Here is a 22,588-nt window from a genome sequence, read left to right on the forward strand (position 1 = left end):
ATCCACACTGCTTCCCAGGTACACTGACAGCTGAGTTATATCGCGCGTTTATAGTTGACAGTTTGGGTGGTCTCCTTGCACATGTGTATCTACACACGAGAGTCCATATGTGGATGCAGCGCGAAGTCACCCAGCCCATTCTGTGCGTACTGTTGTGGAGGAACTAAACAACAGGTTTGCAGGAAGGTGGTTGGGGCTCCATGGTCCTCAGTCATGGCCCGCAAGGTCGCCCGACTTAAAGCCATTAGATTTCTTTTTGTGGGGATATCTAAAGGATCGTGTTGATGTCACTGAGCCCACATACCCAGATGATCTAAAACGGCGAATCGAGGACGCATGCTGCTCCGTGACACCGGCGATGTTACATCTCGTTCGTAGATCCTTTAGAAGGCGCATTGCATTGTGCATTCAGGAACATGGACACACAATTCAACATCTCATTTAAATCAACTTCCCACCGGCAGAACATCGATCACCCACCACATAGCCATGTATTATGTACCGCGTGTGGTATCTGCCCCTGAAATTTTGAAGGGTTGTAGCTCCCTAACTAAAAGTGATAGAAATGCAATTTGAATTGATGTATACACAGCTGGTGCTACTGATTCCAGTGCACGATAGAAACAACTATGGTTCTATTTAAAAAATTGTATCTTTTTGCTGTAACTCTTTGGAGAATAACACAATAAACTATGTTCATAGCTCCGCAGACAGTGTAACGTTTCTTATGGTGACCTACCGCAATAAATATTTCCGTCGCCTATTACTTCATAACTTACAGAGGCAAAGACATTTAGTAAAACACCGTTTATATAACTGTCATGGTGTATTCCGTTGCTACGACAGTTTCCCGTAGAAGCCCAGGTAAATATTTCCCATAGAATAACATTGCCCCACGTCGGCCTGCGTAGGTGGTGCAGTGCGTGTTTTGAGAAGCCATTTGTCTGACTGATGGCTTATCTGGACACGACCATCAATCTGGTGTAGCAAAAAACTTGATTCATCTGAGCAGACGACGCTTATACTGAGCCATGGTCCAATCTCAATGGTCCTGCGTCCATTGCAATTATGATTGATGACGTCATCGGGTTCACAAGGGAAGATGTGCAATCTACTGCGGAGCACAGTGTTCAGCAGTATGCTGAACAGTGTCCTCTGAAACAGTGGTGCCTGCACCAGCACTGCACTCTGTCTTCAGATCTGCTATATATGTCCACCTGCCCGGTATACAGAGCAAGCAAGCCTCCAAACTCCACGTTCTGTGATGAGATGTGAACGTCCACCATCATGTCACCTATATGTGGTTTCAGTATCCTACTAGCACTTTCTGTAGATGCTCACGAGAGTAGCAGGGGAACAGTCGACCAACTTTGCAGTTCCCGAGATGCTCGTTTCGAGGCACTGGGCCACAACAACCGGCCCTTTCTCATAATAGCTTATGTCAGTGGATTTCTCTGTTTGCAACCAGTATCATGCAACTAGAATGATAACTCATTCGTCTCTGGTGTGCCCATCACGCCATTGCCCGAAACGCCAAGATTCAACTTCTGGTGGGCAGTGATCATAATGTTTGGGCGCATCCGTGTATATTTGGTGGGGCTCGCACTCGGGAAACCTATTTTATGCTGCAACTCCTCACTCGTGTTACTTCAGTCAGTTGTACAGGTGATAACTTCAATTTCATGGATAGAGGAAACTTGTTGATTTGGTGATTCTGCAATTTCGAAGAGCTTGTAATTCAGTACCCCCATCAATGCCTCCTAAAAAAATTATGTTTTTACTGGTTATCTAACCCGGTTTGCCATTAGAACAGCCGTCATATATGATTACATGCAACTCCCGTAAATATTTGAGAGCAGTACCAATTCTGTCACGATCGGATACGACTCACCATTCTCTTCCAGAAAATATTAATGGTTTGAACCACCTAGAACAGAGAGAATTTAAAAATCTAGAGCTGAATAAATCAGACTACGACGGAAGGAGAGAAAATTTTGGTGAATGGGGAGAAATCATTAGTGGGGTCACAGAGGTTTCACTTTTGGATCTACTACTATTCTTTATGCGCAAACGGCCTTGCAACAATGCTAGCACCGGTTCCTATCAGATCACCGGAGTTAAGGGCTATTGGGCTTGGCTAGCACATGGATAGCTGACCGTCCGAGTCTGCCAGGTGTTGGCAAGCGAGGTGCACTCAGCCATTTTGAGACCAATTGAGAAGCTACACTACTGGCCATTGAAATTGCTACACCACGAAGATGACGTGCTACAGACGCGAAATTTAATCGACAGGAAGATGATGCTGTGATATACAAATGATTAGCTTTACGGAGCATTCACGCAACGTTGGCGCCGGTGGTGATACCTACAACGTGCTGACATGAGGAAAGTTTCCAACCGATTTCTCATACACAAACAGCAGTTGACCGGCGTTGCCTGGTGAAACGTTGTTGTGATGCCTCGTATAAGGAGAAGAAATGCGTACCATCACGTTTCCGACTTTGATAAAGGTCGGATTGTAGCCTATCGCGATTCCGGTTTATCGTATCGCGACATTGCTCCTCGCGTTGGTCGAGATCCAATGACTGTTAGCACAATATGGAATCGGTGCGTTCAGGAGGGTAATACGGAACGCTGTGCTGGGTCCCAACGGCCTCGTATCACTAACAGTCGAGATGACAGGCATCTTATCCGCATGGCTGTAACGGATCGTGCAGCCACGTCTCGATCCCTGAGTCAACTGATGGGGACGTTTGCAAGACAGCAAGCATCTGCACGAACAGTTCGACGGCGTTTGCAGCAGCATGGACTATCAGCTCGGAGACCATGGCTGCGGCTACCCTTGATGCTGCATCACAGACAGGAGCTCCCGCGATGGTGTACTCAACGACGAACCTGTGTGCACGAATGCCAAAACGTCATTTTTTCGGATGAATCCAGGTTCTGTTTACAGCATCATGATGGTCGCATCCATGTTTGGTGACATGGCGGTGAACGCACATTGGAAGCGTGTATTCGTCATCGCCATACGGCATATCAACCGGCGTGATGGTATGGGGAGCCATTGGTTACACACCTCGGTCACATCTAGTTCGCATTGACGGCACTTTGACCAGTGGACGCTATATTTCAGCAGATCATGCACGACCGAATGTTGCAGGTCCTGTACGGGCCTTTCCGGATACAGAAAATGTTCGACTGCTGCCCTGGCCAGCACATTCTCCAGATCTATCACCAATTGAAAACGTCTGGTCAATGGTGGCCGAGCAACTGGCTCGTCACAAAATGCCAGTCACTACTCTTGATGAACTGTGGTATCGTGTTGAAGGTGCATGGGCAGCTGTACCTGTACACGCCATCCAAGCTCTGTTTGACTCAATGCCCAGGCGTATCAAGGCCGTTATTACGGCCAGAGGTGGTTGTTCTGGATACTGATTTCTCAGGATCTATGCACCCAGACTGCGTGAAAATGTAATCACATGAAACTTCCTGGCAGATTAAAACTGTGTGCCCGACCGAGACTCGAACTCGGGACCTTTGCCTTTCACGGGCAAGTGCTCTACGATCTGAGCTACCGAAGCACGACTCACGCCCGGTACTCACAGCTTTACTTCTGCCAGTATCTCGTCTCCTACCTTCGAAGCTTTACAGAAGCTCTCCTGCGAACCTTGCAGAACTAGCACTCCTGAAAGAAAGGATACAGCGGAGACATGGCTTAGTCACAGCCTGGGGGATGTTCACGAAAGCTGACTACGGCCAGGAGAGCGGTTGCTCACCAAATTCTCCTCCATATCTGTATCGAATGATACCTATCGGCTGAGTATGACACGGCGGTCGGTCGACATGGTTGTCTCCTAACGCCTGTTCAGTCGAAGAGAGCAGCTATTCTTTATCTAGTGAAAACGACGTCCCACTGGTAACACAAATGTCAAGTGCAGTTGGCACTTTTTATATGGTACTGAGTCACTTGCACACATGTTGTCCTTAATCATATTAAAGAGAGTTAAAAAGTTAAAAAATTCAGAAGATTATGAATTGTTAACATTAGTGAAAAGTAACAAGCAGTAAAAATCATTTCATAAGTTTGCAATACTGTAGCTGACCTCAATTCTATAAAACATGGATAAATTTAAGTTAAATTTAAATTGAGAACCATCCCATGGTTCGGAAACAACAACCTAGATTCATTTCTGTACAACACAGAACAAAAACAGTATACATAGTACGTGGACTGAGAGTAAGTGACTAAGGTAGAACGTTGCCAAATTACTATTGAACTCAAACAGTTATGTTCAGCAACTTACCGTCCACGTAATCGTTAGTTTCGGATACAAACAGATATACGTCTTAACGTATTTCGCATATTTATGCTTAATAATATCTCATGGCGTGCTTTTCTTTGCTAACCCACCAATTTAAAAGAAAGAATGGATTGTATAAAAGCGAGCATTATACAGAGTTGATCTGCATATTCGCATTATGCACCGTCCATCCAAAACATTCCGAGACGTATTTTGTTGGTGGTGTACAAGGGACATCAGTGCAGTAATTACGGCAGGTGCTTGAACTAGCAGCTCTAAACAACAGCTGTGCATTCAACAAGTCATTTGTGAGCTGTCAGTGGAGAGTTGTGGGCGTGTGGCTGCAGCGTGTCAATGTTGTTGTGTTACAAATCGCACTAACTTGCATCTCCTAATAATAAAAAAATTCAAATTTAAGTAAAAATTCTGAAAGAACATTGGACATCTACATTTTTAGCCTAGGATATTATGAAGTACTTTTTAAAATAAAGTTCTTGCCAGCCGCTACGAAAAAAGCTAACGTTACAAGAAATTTTGAAAAAAAATGTGTTTTTTAATTCAATCTGTGGGAAAAAAGTAGAACCACTGACGTATTTGGAGTGAAAGTAACGTATGAAGGCTCTCTAAATTTATAGATTCACGTGATACATATTTTATCGTTAAAACTTAAAAGTATTCCGACATAAAAAATAAAATACCGTAAGAGATGTGAAACTGTTCCTCCTGCATAACGAAAAGTGTCGTCGCTGATGAGATGGCGTTCTGTTGGATATCGTTGAAACTTCCAGCGAGAAAGTTGTTAAGAAAACTGTTAAATTAATTTTGATGACATCTATGCACGCAGATTATTTACGAGAGACTCCGTGCGCGTGAGTGCGCTAGTGCTTCTACTTCTTCGCCTGGATTTTATTGCGACGGCTCACCTTAACAGGACCAAGAGTATCTCCTACCTTCCGAAAATATATTTGCAGCTCTTACTGACCCTTCGTCGTTGCACACATTAACTAAATCGCTAATATGTGGTTATTGTTGTTGTGATCTTCAGTCCACAGGCTGGTTTGATGCAGCTCTAAAACTTACTCTATGCTGTGCAAGCTTCTTCATCTCCCAACACCTACTGCAATCAACATCCTTCTGAATCTGCTTAGTTTATTCATCTCTTGGTCTCCCACTACGACTCTTATCCTCCACGCTGTCCTCCAATAGTAAACTGGTGATGCTTTTATGCCTCAGAACATGTCATACCAACCGATCCCTTCTTCTGGTCAAGTTGTGCCACAAATCTCTCTTCTCCCCAATTCTGTTCAGTACCTCCACATTAGTTATGTGATCTACCCATCTAATCTTCAGCAACCTTCTGTAGCACCACATTTCGAAAGCTTCTATTCTCTTCTTGTCCAACCTATTTATCGTCCACGTTTCACTTCCATACATGGCAACACTTCATACACATACTTTCAGAAACGACTTCCTGACACTTAAATCTATACTCGATGTTAACAAATTTCTCTTCTTCAGAAACACTTTACTTGCCATTGCCAGTCTACATTTTATATCTTCTCTAGTTTGACCATAATCAGTTATTTAGCTCCCCAAATAGCAAAACTCATATACCACTTTAAGTGTCTCATTTCCTAATCTAATTCCCTTAGCATCATCCGATTTATTTCGACTACATTCCATTATCCTCGTTTTGCTTTTGTTGATGTACATCTTATATCTTCCTTTCAAGACACTGTCCATTCCGTTCAACTGCTCTTCCAGGTCCTTTGCCCTCTCTGACAGAATTACAATGTCATCGGCAAACCTCGAAGTTCTTATTTCTACTCCATGGATTTTATTTCCTTTACTGCTTGCTCAATATACAGATTGAATAACATCGGGGAGAGGCTACAACCTTGTCTCACTCCCTTCCCAACCACTGCTTCCCTTTCATGCTCCTCGACTCTTATATCTGCCATCTGGTTTCTGTACAAATTGTAAATAGCCTTTAGCTCCTTGAATTTGATCCCTGCCACCTTTAGAATTTCAAAGAGTGTTCCAGTCAATATTGTCAAAAGCTTTCTCTAAGTCTACAAATGATAGAAACTTAGGTTTGCGTTTCCTTAATCTTCCTTCTAAGATAAGTCGTAGGGTCAGTATTGCCTCACGTGTTCCAAAACTTCTACGGAATCGAAACTGATGTTGCCCGAGGTCGGCTTCTACCAGTTTTTCCATTCGTCTGTAAAGAATCCGTGTTAATATTTTGTAGCCGTGATTTATTAAACCGATATTTCGGTAATTTTCACATCTGTCAACACCTGCTTTCTTCGGAATTGGAATTATTATATTCTTCTTGACGTCTGAGGGTATTTCACCTGTCTCAAACATCTTGCTCACCGGATTGTGGAGTTTTGTCAAGGCTGGCTCTCCCAAGTCTATCAGTAGTTCCAATGGAATGTTGTCTATTTACGGGGCCTTGTTTCGACTTAGGTCTTTCAGTGCTCTGTCAGACTCTTCATACAGTATCGTATATCCCATTCGTCCTCTTCCATTTCCATAATATTGTCCTCAAGTACGTCGCAATTGTATAGACCCTCTATATACTCCTTCTTTCCTTAGAACTGGGTTTCCATCTGAGCTCTTGATATTCATACAAGTTGTTCGCTGTTCTCCAAAGGTCTCTTTAATTTTTGTGTAGGCAATATCTATCATACCCCTAGTGATAAATGCCTCTACATCCTTACATTTGACCTCTAGCCATCCCTGCTTAGCCATTCTGCACATCCTGTCGATCTCATTTTCAGGCGTTTGTTTTCCATTTTGCCTGCTTCATTTACTGAATTTTTATATTTTCTCCTTTCATCAATTAAATTCAGTATTTCTTCTGTTACTTAAGGATTTCTACTAGCTCTCGACTTTTTACCTACTTGATCCTCTGCTGCCTTCACTATTTCATCCCTCAAAGCTACCCATTCTTCTTCTACTGTATTTATTTCATCCATTCTTGTCAATATTTCCCTAATGCTCTCCCTGAAACTCTCTACAACCTCTGGTTCTTTCACTTTATCCAGGTCCTATCTCCTTAAATTCCCACCTTTTTGCAATTTCTTCAGTTTTAATCTATAGTTCATAACCAATAGATTGTGGTCAGAGTCCACTTCTGCCCCTGGAAATGTCTTACAATTTAAAACCTGGTTCCTCAATTCTGTATTACCATTATACAGGGTGTTACAAAAAGGTACGGCCAAACTTTGAGGAAACATTCCTCACACACAAAGAAAGAAACTATGTTATGTGGACATGTGTCCGGAAACGCTAACTTTCCATGTTAGAGCTCATTTTATTACTTCTCTTCAAATCACATTGATCATGGAATGGAAACACACAGCAACAGAACTTACCAGCGTGACTTCAAACATTTTGTTACAGGAAATGTTCAAAATGTCCTCCATTAACGAGGATACATGCATCCACCCTCCGTCGCATGGAATCCCTGATGCGCTGATGCAGCCCTGGAGAATGGCGTATTGTATCACAGCCGTCCACAATACGAGCACGAAGAATCCCTACATTTGGTACCGGGGTTGCGTAGACAAGAGCTTTCAAATGCCCCCATAAATGAAAGTCAAGAGGGTTGAGGTAAGGAGAGCTTGGAGGCCATGGAATTGGTCCGCCTCTACCAATCCATCGGTCCCCGAATCTGTTTTCGAGAAGCGTACGAACACTTCGACTGAAATGTGCAGGAGCTCCATCGTGCATGAACCACATGTTGTGTCGTACTTGTAAAGGCACATGTTCTAGCAGCACAGGTAGAGTTTCCCGTATGAAATCATGATAACGTGCTCCATTGAGCGTAGGTGGAAGAACACGGGGCCCAATCAAGATATCACCAACAATGCATGCCCAAACGTTCACAGAAAATCTGTGTTGATGACGTGATTGCACAATTGCATGCGGATTCTCGTCAGCCCACACATGTTGATTGTGAAAATTTACAATTTGATCACGTTGGAATGAAGCCTCATCCGTAAAGAGAACATTTGCATTGAAATGAGGATCAACACATTGTTGGATGAACCATTCGCAGAAGTGTACCCGTGGCGGCCAATCAGCTGCTGATAGTGCCTGCACACGCTGTACATGGTACGGAAACAACTGGTTCTCCCGTAGCACTCTCCATACAGTGACGTGGTCAACGTTACCTTGTACAGCAGCAACTTCTCTGACGCTGACATTAGGGTTATCGTCAACTGCACGAAGAATTGCCTCGTCCATTGCAGGTGTCCTCGTCGTTCTAGGTCTTCCTTAGTCGCGAGTCATAGGCTGGAATGTTCCGTGCTCCCTAAGACGCCGATCAATTGCTTCGAACGTCTTCCTGTCGGAACACCTTCGTTCTGGAAATCTGTCTCGATACAAACGTACCGCGCCACGGCTATTGCCCCGTGCTAATCCATACATCAAATGGGCATCTGCCAACTCCGCATTTGTAAACATTGCACTGACTGCAAAACCACGTTCGTGATGAACACTAACCTGTTGATGCTACGTACTGATGTGCTTGATGCTAGTACTGTAGAGCAATGAGTCGCATGTCAACACAAGCACCGAAGTCAACATTACCTTCCTTCAATTGGGCCAACTGGCGGTGAATCGAGGAAGTACCGTACATACTGACGAAACTAAAATGAGCTGTAACATGGAAATTAAGCGTTTCCGGACACATGTCCACATAACATATTTTCTTTATTTGTGTGTGAGCAATGTTTCCTGAAAGTTTGGCCGTACCTTTTTGTAACACCCTGTATAACCTATCTGAAACCTTCCAGTAGCTGCAGACCTCTTCCATGTATACAACCTTGTTTCATGATTCTTGAAGCAAGTGTTAGCTATGATTAAGTTATGCTCTGTGCAAAATTCTACCAGGCGGCTTCCTCTTTCATACGTTACACCCATTCCATATTCACCTACTACGTTTCCTTCTCTTCCTTTCCTTACTATCGAATTCCAGTCACCCATGAGTATTAAATTTTCGTCTCCCTTCACTATCTGAATAATTTCTTTTATCTCACCATACAGTTGTTCAATCTCTTCGTCATCTGCTGAGCTAGTTGGCTTATAAACTTGTACCACTGTGGTAGGCGTGGGCTTTTTGTCTATCTTGGCTGCAATATTGCGTTCACTATGCTCTTCGTAACAGCTTACCCGCACTCCTATTTTTCTCATTCATTATTAAACCTACTCCTGCATTACCCCTATTTGATTTTGTATTCATAACCCTGTATTCACCTGACCAGAAGTCTTGTTTCTCCTGCCACTGAACTTCACTAATTCCCACAATATCTAACTTTAACCTATCCATTTCCCTTTTTAAATTTTCTAACCTACCTGCCTGATAAAGGGATCTGACATTTCATGCTCCGATACGTAGAACGCCAGTTTTCTTTCTCCTGATAACGACGCCCTCCTGAGTATTCCCCGCTCGGAGATCCGAATGGGGGACTATTTTACCTCCGGAATATTTTACCCAAGAGGACGTCATCATCATTTAACCACACAGTAAAGCTGCATGCCCTCGGAAAATATTGCGGCTGTACTTTCCCCTTGCTTTAAGCCGTTCGCAGTGCCAGCACAGCAAGGCCGTTTGGGTTAATGTTACAAGGCCAGATCAGTCAATCATCCAGATTGTTTCCCCTGCAACTACTGAAAAGGCTGCTGCCCCTCTTAAGGAACCACTCGTTTGTCTGGCCTCTCAACAGATACCCCTCCGTTGTGATCGCATCAACGATACGACTATCTGCATCGCTGAAGCATGCAAGCCTCCCGACCAACGGCAAGGTCCATGGTTCATGGGGGGGGAGGGGGGCGGGGGATCGGTAATACGCTATACTGAAGCCCCAGTAGGTTCATTCATGCAAATATATCCGTTGGAGTTGAACAAAATACACTCCTGGAAATGGAAAAAAGAACACATTGACACCGGTGTGTCAGACCCACCATACTTGCTCCGGACACTGCGAGAGGGCTGTACAAGCAATGATCACACGCACGGCACAGCGGACACACCAGGAACCGCGGTGTTGGCCGACGAATGGCGCTAGCTGCGCAGCATTTGTGCACCGCCGCCGTCAGTGTCAGCCAGTTTGCCCTGGCATACGGAGCTCCATCGCAGTCTTTAACACTGGTGGCATGCCGCGACAGCGTGGACGTGAACCGTATGTGCAGTTGACGGACTTTGAGCGAGGGCGTATAGTGGGCATGCGGGAGGCCGGGTGGACGTACCGCCGAATTGCTCAACACGTGGGGCGTGAGGTCTCCACAGTACATCGATGTTGTCGCCAGTGGTCGGCGGAAGGTGCACGTGCCCGTCGACCTGGGACCGGACCGCAGCGACGCACGGATGCACGCCAAGACCGTAGGATCCTACGCAGTGGCGTAGGGGACCGCACCGCCACTTCCCAGCAAATTAGGGACACTGATGCTCCTGGGGTATCGGCGAGGACCATTCGCAACCGTCTCCATGAAGCTGGGCTACGGTCCCGCACACCGTTAGGCCGTCTTCCGCTCACGCCCCAACATCGTGCAGCCCGCCTCCAGTGGTGTCGCGACAGGCGTGAATGGAGGGACGAATCGAGACGTGTCGTCTTCAGCGATGAGAGTCGCTTCTGCCTTGGTGCCAATGATGGTCGTATGCGTGTTTGGCGCCGTGCAGGTGAGCGCCACAATCAGGACTGCATACGACCGAGGCACACAGGGCCAACACCCGGCATCGTGGTGCGGGGAGCGATCTCCTACACTGGCCGTACACCACTGGTGATCGTCGAGGGGACACTGAATAGTGCACGGTACATCCAAACCGTCATCGAACCCATCGTTCTACCATTCCTAGACCGGCAAGGGAACTTGCTGTTCCAACAGGACAATGCACGTCCGCATGTATCCCGTGCCACCCAACGTGCTCTAGAAGGTGTAAGTCAACTACCCTGGCTAGCAAGATCTCCGGATCTGTCCCCCATTGAGCATGTTTGGGACTGGATGAAGCATCGTTTCACGCGGTCTGCACGTCCAGCACGAACGCTGGTCCAACTGAGGCGCCAGGTGGAAATGGCATGGCAAGCCGTTCCACAGGACTACATCCAGCATCTCTACGATCGTCTCCATGGGAGAATAGCAGCCTGCATTGCTGCGAAAGATGGATATACACTGTACTAGTGCCGACATTGTGCATGCTCTGTTGCCTGTGTCTATGTGCCTGTGGTTCTGTCAGTGTGATCATGTGATGTATCTGACCCCAGGAATGTGTCAATAAAGTTTCCCCTTCCTGGGACAATGAATTCACGGTGTTCTTATTTCAATTTCCAGGAGTGTATATTTTTGCTCGTGGTTTTGTGAAACCCAAGACTTGTCCTCAGCACGCAGTGGTGGATTTTACACAAAACGTCGTTCTCGCTGCTGCTGTGTCACTGCGTTTCTTTTAAGTTTATTGTCCATCATTAGACTTTATGAATTTAAAATAAAAAGTACGGTGAAGACAAAGAACGGACATCGCTGAGCCAGAAAAATTAACTTTTTCGTAGCAATTTTTCAAGTCCTCGGATATTCTCCTTTATCGAAGTACAAAATCATAGCGGTTGACGCTGGCTGACAGCAGGGCGCAGCTTCGACCTTGAGGTGTCTAGTTTCGTGACGGCTACTGTATTTAATTTCAGTTGCACGAGTTGGATTAAAAACGAATGTACCCATTAATGGTACCACTAATCATGTATACATAACCTATAAACTGACTCGTTCCACATAAGTTCGATAAAAGTGTCGTTCAAATGATCGATGGAACATGTAACGCCGCGCAGTATTAGCCGAGCGGTCTGAGGCGCTGCAGTCACAGACAGTGCGGTTAGTCCTGGCGGAGGTTCGAGTCCTCCCTTGGACATGGGTGTGTGTGTTTGACCTTAGGATAATTTAGGTTAAGTGGTGTGTAAACTTAGGGACTGATGACCTTAGCAATTAAGTCCTATAAGATTTCACACACATTTTTTGAACATGTAACTAACTAATTAACTGACTCATGTGTTCAAGACAGTCTCTAGAAAGTTTTGATGAAGAAAAATTGTATGCAAAGTTTGTCCCACACAACTTGACTTCAGAACAAAAAGAAGACGCTTGGACACCATCCGCGAATTGATAGAAACGCAAGACGCGGGCAACTCTTTTCAAAATCATCGCGGGTGACGAGACTTGGTCTTATCAGTACGAACCTAATGCAAAACGATAAGGTGCAGAGAGTCAGATGAAAGGTCAACACTTTTACCACATAACCGACGTTCAAGCCAATACGACACGCGAATTGAACAACATTCCAAAAAATGACTATTGTGACAGTTTTACACTGTTGTGTGAACTTTTTGAGCCTTCTACTGATGTGGGGGGAGACTATGTGGAACACTTGAGCATTAAAACCATCATAATAATTTTTCTCTGTTTTTTATTAACCCATTCTAGAGGGATTTTGGAGTGACGCGGGTAATTCGCCATAAATAATCCAACACAATATGAGAAAAACATTGATGACCACAGGAACTGTATGAGAAGAAAAAGAGATTTTTGTTGAAAAAGTGCTCAGCTGTTCATAAGGGTGTTCAGTGAGCAGGCCCAAAGAGCTTTGATATGTTGGCCAGTAATATGTGTTTCATAGGTAGCAAAATGTATCTTTTGGTCGAATTTTTAATTCAAAGCTAATGGTCTACGTAATGTAAATACAAAGATATTTACTATTAAATTTAACTGTGTTTCACAAATAGCAGGAATAGTGTCAAACAACTATATTTCCATTTTCATAAAAAAATCGTAATCTGCAAATGGGCAGACTGTGGACGTACTCAATGAAATGTCAATAAAACAAAAAAATATTTCCTGCTAACCTAATCTCCTAAATACAACGATAACTTGAAATTCAGGCTGACGCATTTGAGCAAATAAACGAATTATAATATCTGGGACCCTTCTCCAATACAGCAAAATAATGTAAAAGATGAATTAACACTAGAATTTAAAACACAAATAGAACGTGTTGTGCCTTGCTAAATATCTTGAAGAGAAGGAAAATATTCAGTAAAATAAAATATGCATCTGTAAGTCACTCAATTTATAACAGGTGAAACTTGGACGCCGACAAAACTATATGAAGAAGTTCTCAAGATATTTGAGATGACAATATTACACAAAATTTTTGGTGCAATGATAGACTCCGTCAGTGGAGAACGTTGAACAAAAAAATGTTTAGAATTATGGGACCTATTTAAAGATCCTTGCTTTAAAGGAAAAAATAATTGATAAAATGTGTAAGTGGATTGGTTATATAAAGAGATGCTGTAGAATTTCAGAATCTGAAATAAGGGCGACAGCATAAGTTAGAATTAGATTTTTACTTTATGGAAATATTAGTAAATTTTTCGCAGTTGCGAAGTCGTAGAAACCATTGTTAAAATATACAAGTTTGACAAAGTACCGTTAAGTCAGTAGCAAAGAACTCACACACTTTGAAATTAATTTATAACTATATGGATAATAATTATAGTAATACATCGAAGAGGCGTTTCCTGTTTGACGTCCCATACAGTCTATTAAACGACGACAAAGTCGTTTAATAAATGTTTATAAAGTAACTGTCAGTTCTGTGATACTGTTTGTAGAACGCGCAATGTAAGGTGAGGAAAAGTACGGCATGACACTTCCTTTAAAACTGTACATGACACTGCTCGAAGTAACCACACAGGACAGCAGGAAAGTATTTGCTGCCCCTATTGGCAGAGCAGTCTATGGGACTTGACAGCACAGATTACAGTGACAAGTCATTCTGGAATTCTGATAGCTTACCTGATCCATGTTGCCATTGTTAACAAGATGGGACACAGCGTAAGTCGTCTTGAAAGCTGAAAGCATCTGTTGCTTACTGGCCCTGCTTTTATCGTAGTGACCCTCACAGAGCCTCATCGTGAGCGCAACTTTGAAGCCATCTGTAGGCAAAGGCGTTGTATGAAGGCAGACTGTCCTCTTGTCTGGCACCTTCACATCGATCGACAGAGGTTTCTGCCACTGGGGCCTGTAGAATAGATTAAATTATTCGTTATTAAATAATTATAATTCATTTAACTGTTTCACGAGACTACATTCCAACAATGCTGATCATGAATTCATGACGTCCGCACTACTTCAACAAAGATCAGTAGATGATTTTCACGTTAGTGTCAAGGTACTTGTATGATACTTACAGTTAAAACATGTATTTATAAGAATTCTATTATAAATTAATATTTCTTTTAAAAATTGTTCACTAGTTAGCAGCAGCTTCTGCAACATGGCTGCTGGAAAAAAATATCTGTGTAAATGCGTAGCAGCAGTGACGATTATACTTTGAATTATCTTATTTATTTCATGCCGGGGAAAAAGTGAACTAGAATTATGGAAATTATGGTCGTCATTAAAATTATTTATTGAAACTGAAAATCCAGCGACAGATGCAACAAGTCAATGACTAGCGACTGATGGCCCGTAATTAAATTAAGTATACGAGAAGACACTTTCCACCTACACGTCATAAAATTGTGTTTGACAGGACCAAAGTTTCGGGCTGTAAATCTATTTTCTAGTATTACTGCCTCAACCTTGTTGTTCACGTCTTCTGGTTCATTATGGACCGAAGCTTCTACAACCACAAAAAACAAAAAAATTGAATGGCAACTTTGAAACACAGAATCTCGCAATACACAACGAAGACATTAAATGATGATATGATACACTGATAGAGTACGATCTACTAGAGTACAGTGCGATCTCTGCTGTTGAATCACAATTCCACCTAGGGGGAGGAACGTAAATGCAATTGAATCTTATCTGAATTTAGCCTCGTCACATTTCGTATAGGGCCAGCAAAAACGGGCATTTATAATGATCTCAAGTTCATAATGTCCTAGCAGACCTTCTAGCCGTGTTACAGTCAAATTTATCTAGCAGAAGCTAGAGCTTAGAAACGAAAGTAGGCGACACAACCAATTTGTTTAAATTGTTCTTGTTTATTTAAAAGCAACAGTTTATCAGTTCCACTAATTATGTCGGGCACGTCAGCAGTAGCTAATTTACAAGACAAACTTATGGTCTCGCTCACAATTTGCGAAAAGTATTCTACGTTTTCCTGTGTCCGACCACACTTCCCAACACAATTTTACTGCTCGGATACAGCGCCATTGGTGGAAGTATTCGAAACTGAGATAAACCCACTGAATGCTCAAAGCTCTTACAATTCAACCACACGAAAAGCTTCTAAATGGCGGTAAACTCTCGAGGAAAGGAAAAATTCGGGAATTTATACATTTCAGGATACATCACGGCCCAAGTCCCCCTACACTCCTACTAGAACCGAAACGTCTTCGCTCTTTCGAGTCGCCAACAGGAGTCCACTAATCTCGGAGCCACACCTCCTAAAAGAATTACATCTCGGCTCTCTCGACCCCCCGACCGAAGTCCCCTCTCGGTTTCAACATCAATTTCCAGCTAAATCTTCCGTATTCCCCATCACACTCTGCAGTTTGTCTGCTATTGGCTGTTGCTTCTGCACTTCCCTCATCTTTTAATTTTGAAATAGTGCCATGCTATAAGACTCAGATGTTTATAACTGTGAACCAACTGACCAACCACAACAAACGTGATCAAACACAAGTTATGTGTTCAGTTGCACGTAAGCCCTGGTCTTAACGATAGCAGACACTGTATGCTTGCTAGCTGAGTAACTGGTGTTGCCTGAGTATTTATTTACACCTGTCTTGTACTAGAGCACTCTCTGTGCCTATCTACTTCTTCCTCTCTTTCTATCCACATCCTTCTCTCCCCATCCATCTTCTCCTACACCAATCTCTCAGTCCGTTTCCTCCTTCATCTTCCCTCTTTACATCTCCTACCCCCTATCTGTGTCCATCTCCACCTCAGCTTCTGTCCAACTCCTCCTTAGTCTGTGTTGAAAGTTAAGGAAAACAACTTCAAAAAAATACTATTTTAAGCTGTTTTGATAAATAAAAATATCAAAGAAGTACAAAAATGTACTTTAATTTAGACAAAAAAAATATACTTTTCTTGAAATGTAGAGCATTCACAGCCTTTTTTTTATATAATTGTTAGCACACAATCACAAGCCCTATAAACCACTCATCAACACAGAGCTGTCAAGCAAATGAAAAACAAAGAAATTGAAATTAAACTAAAATAATTTTGAAATCGTAGTTTTTAATTTGTTGACAGCTACATTTTTGGCAGTTAGTTCATAAATATTTACACCTATATTTTTAAAATAATATTTGTGAAGTCTCGAATAGATATTCAAATATTTTTTTTATTTTCAACACACTTTTAATGACGCTCATATTGAAACAAATGTAGCAGGAATAAAAATGCAGTATCCATACTAATTATATAAGTAAAACAATGCATTTGAAACTAATACCTCAAAAGAAGTGCAATGAAAACAGTGAGAATGTGTAAGATGGCAAGAACTATGCCTCTTACATGAAGTCATTAATGATCACCGAACTCATGTTAAGTGAACAGTAGGGCTGAACAAAAATGACTGACAAGGCACAATGCATCTTGTAGAGGGTATAGTATGGACGTATTGGAATAATTAATTTTGGGTGATGGTTTTAAAGTAATTCACGGGACATGAAAACTTTGTGGAAATGCGTTGATTTACTGGAGGCTAGTTTATCCCAAGGAAGTATTCAGAGTTGACCGCGGTTGGGCTGGGGAGCAGCGAAGGGAAGCGACAATAGGCAGCTTAGGACGGCTCAAACTCTGAGAAAGCGGTAACGGGACGCGGCCTCCAGCTGCCTTAAGATGAGTGACAGTGGGGGAGGGGGGGGGGGGGTGATTTACCCCATGTTGGTGTACTGGGAAGCAGACAGAGAACTTGTACGCCTGTTGATAAATGTCCATCATCCTGTTTTCAGTGAAACATGCGAGAAAGCCGCGCAAAGCTATGGTGGAGTGGTCAACAGAGGCCAAAATATGCGTGTTTGTGATTATAGCAACTTCATGCTGCATTCAGGGTCTGCAGAGTCTGAAGTAAATCAGGTGAAGAGCAACAGAATGAAATATGCTGGCCTCCGATGGGAATGTAGGACCAAGGAATTTGAAGGACTCTCCTGGGAGTCAGAATTCCGGAAAAATTGGTGTTTTGTGCAGATGCTATCCTTGATGGGTGGCCTGGGAGGAGCTAAACAGCAGAAGTTGAGAGGAAAGGAAATTTTGTGGGAATTTGTTCACTTCCTAGAGCGGGCGTTGGTCGGCTCTGGGAAGTGACGCATAAGTAACGTGACGTGCGCTGCAATTGGCATAAGTGATTTTGCTGGAGGGGCAACCGAGGCGAAGAGCAGACTGGCAGAAGTCTCCATAGAAGTCTTCCGTTCCCAGCTTGCCTAGAGTATGGATGTGGCGTTCTTTACTCAGATTGCCTGAGAGAGAGTGAGCACCTCTGCAGTTTAGGACTTAGCAAACGGAACGATTGAGCTTGGAGATAGGAAGTTTTTGTTTAGCTATGTACCGAGCAAGATAGCTAGGAGTGAATAGACGAGCGCAGCCTTGCAGCACCACGAGGTCGGCCGACATCCACACAACGCCGCTGCCCCAACTTGCTGAATTTGGTGATATTGCGCCCGCTCCAGCTTGAGTTAGGCCACTGATTAATTTATTGGATCACGTCGGCAAAGTTTCTACGAGGGTTTCATGGGCCGTGTATTGTAGAATTCTTCTCACACTACTCCACGCAAACGCAATTTATTACCACTGCCTGTTAGGAGAGTCATGTAACGTGACGATTGTAGGTCGTGAGTTAAAAATAAATTGTGCTAATCGACTGCATCTGTTTTCAATTAAGTAGTTGAAATCCCAAGTCACTTTCTTAATTAATTTTATGTTCAACATTTGCATCTGGTGTTCAATAGCTGAATATAACATCAATGTGCAACCCTTTTTAATTAAAAGGGATCAATTCTGAAGCAATTAATGTCAACACTGCCACTGCAGTTCAATCAGGAGTCACAGGGCCTTATTACTTTCTTTGCATTATCCGACATTGCGGCAGTTTTGCACTCTCTGTTGATCTGTTAGTCAGTTACCTGGGGTGAATACACGCCAAAACCAGATAAGTGACGGTTGGGGTGTTACAAATGATGTTACACCGTTACAGTAACTCAAATCTTACCTGAAACTGCACAAAACCGTAATTTTTAAGTAATATTGTATTGTTAATGCTCTTATTGGTTAAAATGTGGCATAGAAGACCGTTTTACAAAAATTATCATTTTTATATTTTTATTTTTCTTCTGTGGCCATACAGTGTACATTTGGTGTGCTTCAAACATATTAGCATTTGATTCGCATTTTCCTTGTTCTTACATAAAAGTGTAAAACATAGTGTGTGTGTGTGTGTGTGTGTGTGTGTGTGTGTGTGTGTGTGTGTGTGTGGGTGTGTACGTATTCCAATTACTCTTTCTTTGAACATCACATGACAACAGGCATTATACAAAACCTGTACTTAAAAAAACATATCTTTTTTGTTCTTTCCTTCCTTCTCAGTATACCTGTTTTTTTTCTTTGTTAATAACGGTGTCTCTATGGGCATACCACAATTCAAGTACTGTTAAACGGTTTTGCCCACAATGGATTCTCAACCAACACTTAAGGAGTTCCACTGTCAAGAAAGATCTTTCTGCTGTTTCAGTTGACACAGAAAGAAAAGAAAGGATCAACATCAAACGTCTAATTGAAGGGAAAATTTCTGGAGTGCGAAACTGCAAACACTGGACTGTACTGCCTGCCAGAAGTGTTTTGTTTGCATCTTCCTCTACCATTTTGCCAATCTGCCTTCAGATTAGAAATGCAGTCACCTTCATCCTCGCCTAAATACTCTGTGGTACATTGTAGCCAGAGTTTTGGCATCCCTGAAATGTGATCCTAGGTGTTTAGATGGTGCGCCCAACAATATATGCCAGTTTTTTTGACTTGATTGTACAGATGCTTGAATCCTGCAAAAATCATAAAATATTGCTCAAAATCTCAGTTCCTCTGGTATCATCAGTAGTCTCTTTTTGGAAGAACCTACTGTGAAGTGCTGTCTGGCTGAGCACATCAACAAGGAACACAAGAGTTACGATGTATTCTTTAATAATGATTACATATAAAAGGGTCCCAGTTGTTACGCCAGATACATCACTTGAAAAATGTGACCATTGCGTATTTCCTCAAGGTATGCATGACACGATTTTTCAATGTTTTTTTAAGGAAAGACGCTAGAGACAGACGTCTTTCTACCCTACTTGTTGCACACATGGAGACTATCTCGTTTCTTACATGACTTATGAGAACAGCATTTCCTTATGGCAAAGCTGTAAGAAAACGAGACAACCTCTTTAACGATCCCAGTTGAGTTTCGCAGCAGTTGCACGTCAGAGCACTTAGAAACAGACAAATTTAAAGAATTATTAAAATAAGGTGCTCATTCAGCATTATTAAATTCTTTCTTTACTGTAGTGACTTCTCCTACAACCTCAGAACTCACGACAAAGCATCCTTTTGCTGCAGTACTAACGCAGTTACAAAGATCGAGATCACGACTTATCATGCTGTTTAACACAGCTTCATCTAATTTTACTCCAATCATTCGGCGATCTTTACTCTCTTTTTCTCCTCTATCCTTGTAGCAAATGTTGGCGACTTTGTCATCTTCGAAAGACTCCCGCTAATGGCTGTATCTTTCAGATGTTTAAGAGGAATCTTCCTTTACTTTATATCCGTGGTGAACTTTCGTAATTTGTTTCCATAGATTTTTTCTGACTTCCGCAGATTGATAAAATGTTTGAAATATTATCTGATCATTATCTTTGCTTTGCAAATATATATCAGAAAAATTGTCATCTGACATTTGTGACTAATATCAGTGGTCTTATCAAATTTAGTACTGTAGAATCTGTTTTCTCGGATTCTTTGTAATATTTTTGAAATAATTTCGTCGTCACGGAATTCAGTCAGCTCATTTTGTACAGTTTTACTAAGAAATGTACCGCTTTACTATCAGAGCTACACTGTGCCGCTGATTCAATACCTCCAATCCAGGCGACTCGTCCACTGATCCATGGTCCAAGTTCAAATAACCATAGTAGAGTCAGAAGATAAAACACAGAGAGCAATTTTTTGGGCCTTGCACAAAAAAGCAAATGATTATGATTTGACAATATCTAAAGATAAAACTAAGATAATGGCATTCCATGGTAAGTAGCATTTAAGAGCAAGAATAATAATTGATGATAAACTGCTAGAACAAATAAATACTTTTAAGTACCTGGGATGTGAGATTCCATATAATGCATCCAATGATGAAGAATACAAACTGCAAAAATTACAACAGTTGGTAGGTGCTACAAATTGCACTCTCCTCAAAAAAAGTCAGGAAGAAGAGAGTACCAAAATTTTTGAACGTGATGGCAATATCATTTCTAATGTATCGGTCAGAGACTTAGACTAGAACGACCAGTAAAAGGAGAAGGATCGAAGCGGAAGAGATGAGAGCCCTAAAACCTCTAGTTGGTTAAAAACTCATAGACAGGACAAAGAATAGTGAATTTAGAAACGAACTGGGCATCAAAAGCATGTTTCAGAATGTAGAGCACAGAAAGAAATGGCATGAACATACTCAAAGGAAGTCAGCTGAAAGAATAACTACATTAATATACAAATACATACCTCACGCTCACGGAAAAGAAATGCTGGGAGTCCTAAGAAGAGATGGAAAGATCAGTTGTGTTCTTCCCTAAACTGAAACAGGCAAGGATGATGATAATATTGCAGAAAATAGCCAGGCATTTGCGAAACCCAATCCAGTACCATTGAATACAATACTCTGCTGGAAATTTGTGGACATCATCTGAATTTTATGCTGCTGTTTTTCGAGAGAGGTACAGACTACGAATACCAAATCCCTGGTTGCTTGGGACACTTAGGGAGGCTTTGGTGGGGTTGGATCAATAGGAGAACACTGCACCAGTGGGAGAGGCAGGGAAATAAATTACCATTTTTATGAATACATTAATCAATTTAGGCTAAAAGCATTTGACCATTAACTTAACACCTGGGTAAACATGAGCGCAAGCGCACTACTCCGCGCCATCTTGGCTGTAAATTGTGGTACCGTAATTATAATGACAGTTATAGAGCATTATAGTCAGGAAGACCGTTGATGAACCCTCACCCCACAGCACCGAGGGATGCTGTGTTGCCAACTCGGCTGAAAATATAAAGACAGTAGCTACAATAGGAACGGCTGCAATAGCTGACGCTTAAATTGTTTCGCCACGGCCATATTCGAAGTGCGCTGCAAACAGTTTTGTGATGAATTTTTTAAATGTACCTAATAACTATGACATATACATTATCAAATTGAATATGTACTCAATTTTTCCCAGGCTTAATAACGTGAAGAAAAACCAATGATATAGATTCTCTCACTGCGGAATGGGTTCTATAATAAATTGCACCTTATAGAAAGGATTACACCAAGGTAAACCCCTTCCATTGCCTCTTACTTTATTGAAAAAATGACGAAAGAATCAAATATACAATACTCACAGCAAGAAGAAGAACATCATTTTAAACTACGCAATACTGTAGAGAGAACAGCAAGATAATGTAAAATAAAATTCTCAATACAGAACAGATTGTGCTCTGAACTACACTCTGCCGCACCGACAGCTTGACAATAAAGTAAATTTTACATCTAAATTACAAAAGAATTTACATTCCATTCACACAGCTTATTACTCGGATTTTGGAGTAGTTGGAAGGCTGAAGATTAACGAATCCATTATTTCGTCTGTAACAACTTGTGTGCGACGATCCTCCTCTAGCTGTTATTCTGTGTGACGTACGCAAGTTTCCCAATCAGAAACGGTGATTTTTATCTGCTGCTTCATGGATCAGACTTTCAGTATCAGCTACTTTGAGCACAGTATTTTTACCTGCCACCTAGTTAACTCTTGACCTATATGAACACCAGTTCTATGGCTTTATAATGATAACGATTAGGAGATATTTGTAACCCCCTGTGACAATGTTGCAGAGCTATGGAATCAATTTTCTATTTTTTTACCGCTGTCTTTGATATCTTAAGAGCTCCAAAACCGTTTCTCTTATTTGTGTTTCAATATGCGATATATTATTACTTCACTGTAGCGGGAGACATATCGAGAATAAATGACAGCTCGCATTGTCCG

The 22,588-nt window shown here is 42.1% G+C and overlaps 1 protein-coding gene across 1 annotated transcript in view; it reads right to left on the reverse strand.

Annotated features, from left to right (window-relative positions):
• The window catches only part of LOC126456570 (uncharacterized), a gene marked incomplete at its 3' end in the record, with an annotated part of 67,324 nt that overhangs the window by 18,632 nt on the left and 26,104 nt on the right, over nucleotides 1-22,588 (reverse strand). Inside the window, exon 4 of the mRNA XM_050092320.1 lies at nucleotides 14,154-14,379. Within this exon, the coding sequence (XP_049948277.1) occupies nucleotides 14,154-14,379 (226 nt within the window). The remainder of the gene's footprint in view (nucleotides 1-14,153; nucleotides 14,380-22,588) is intronic.

The sequence above is a fragment of the Schistocerca serialis genome, chromosome 1, assembly GCF_023864345.2.
Source record: "Schistocerca serialis cubense isolate TAMUIC-IGC-003099 chromosome 1, iqSchSeri2.2, whole genome shotgun sequence".
Lineage (NCBI taxonomy): Eukaryota > Metazoa > Arthropoda > Insecta > Orthoptera > Acrididae > Schistocerca > Schistocerca serialis.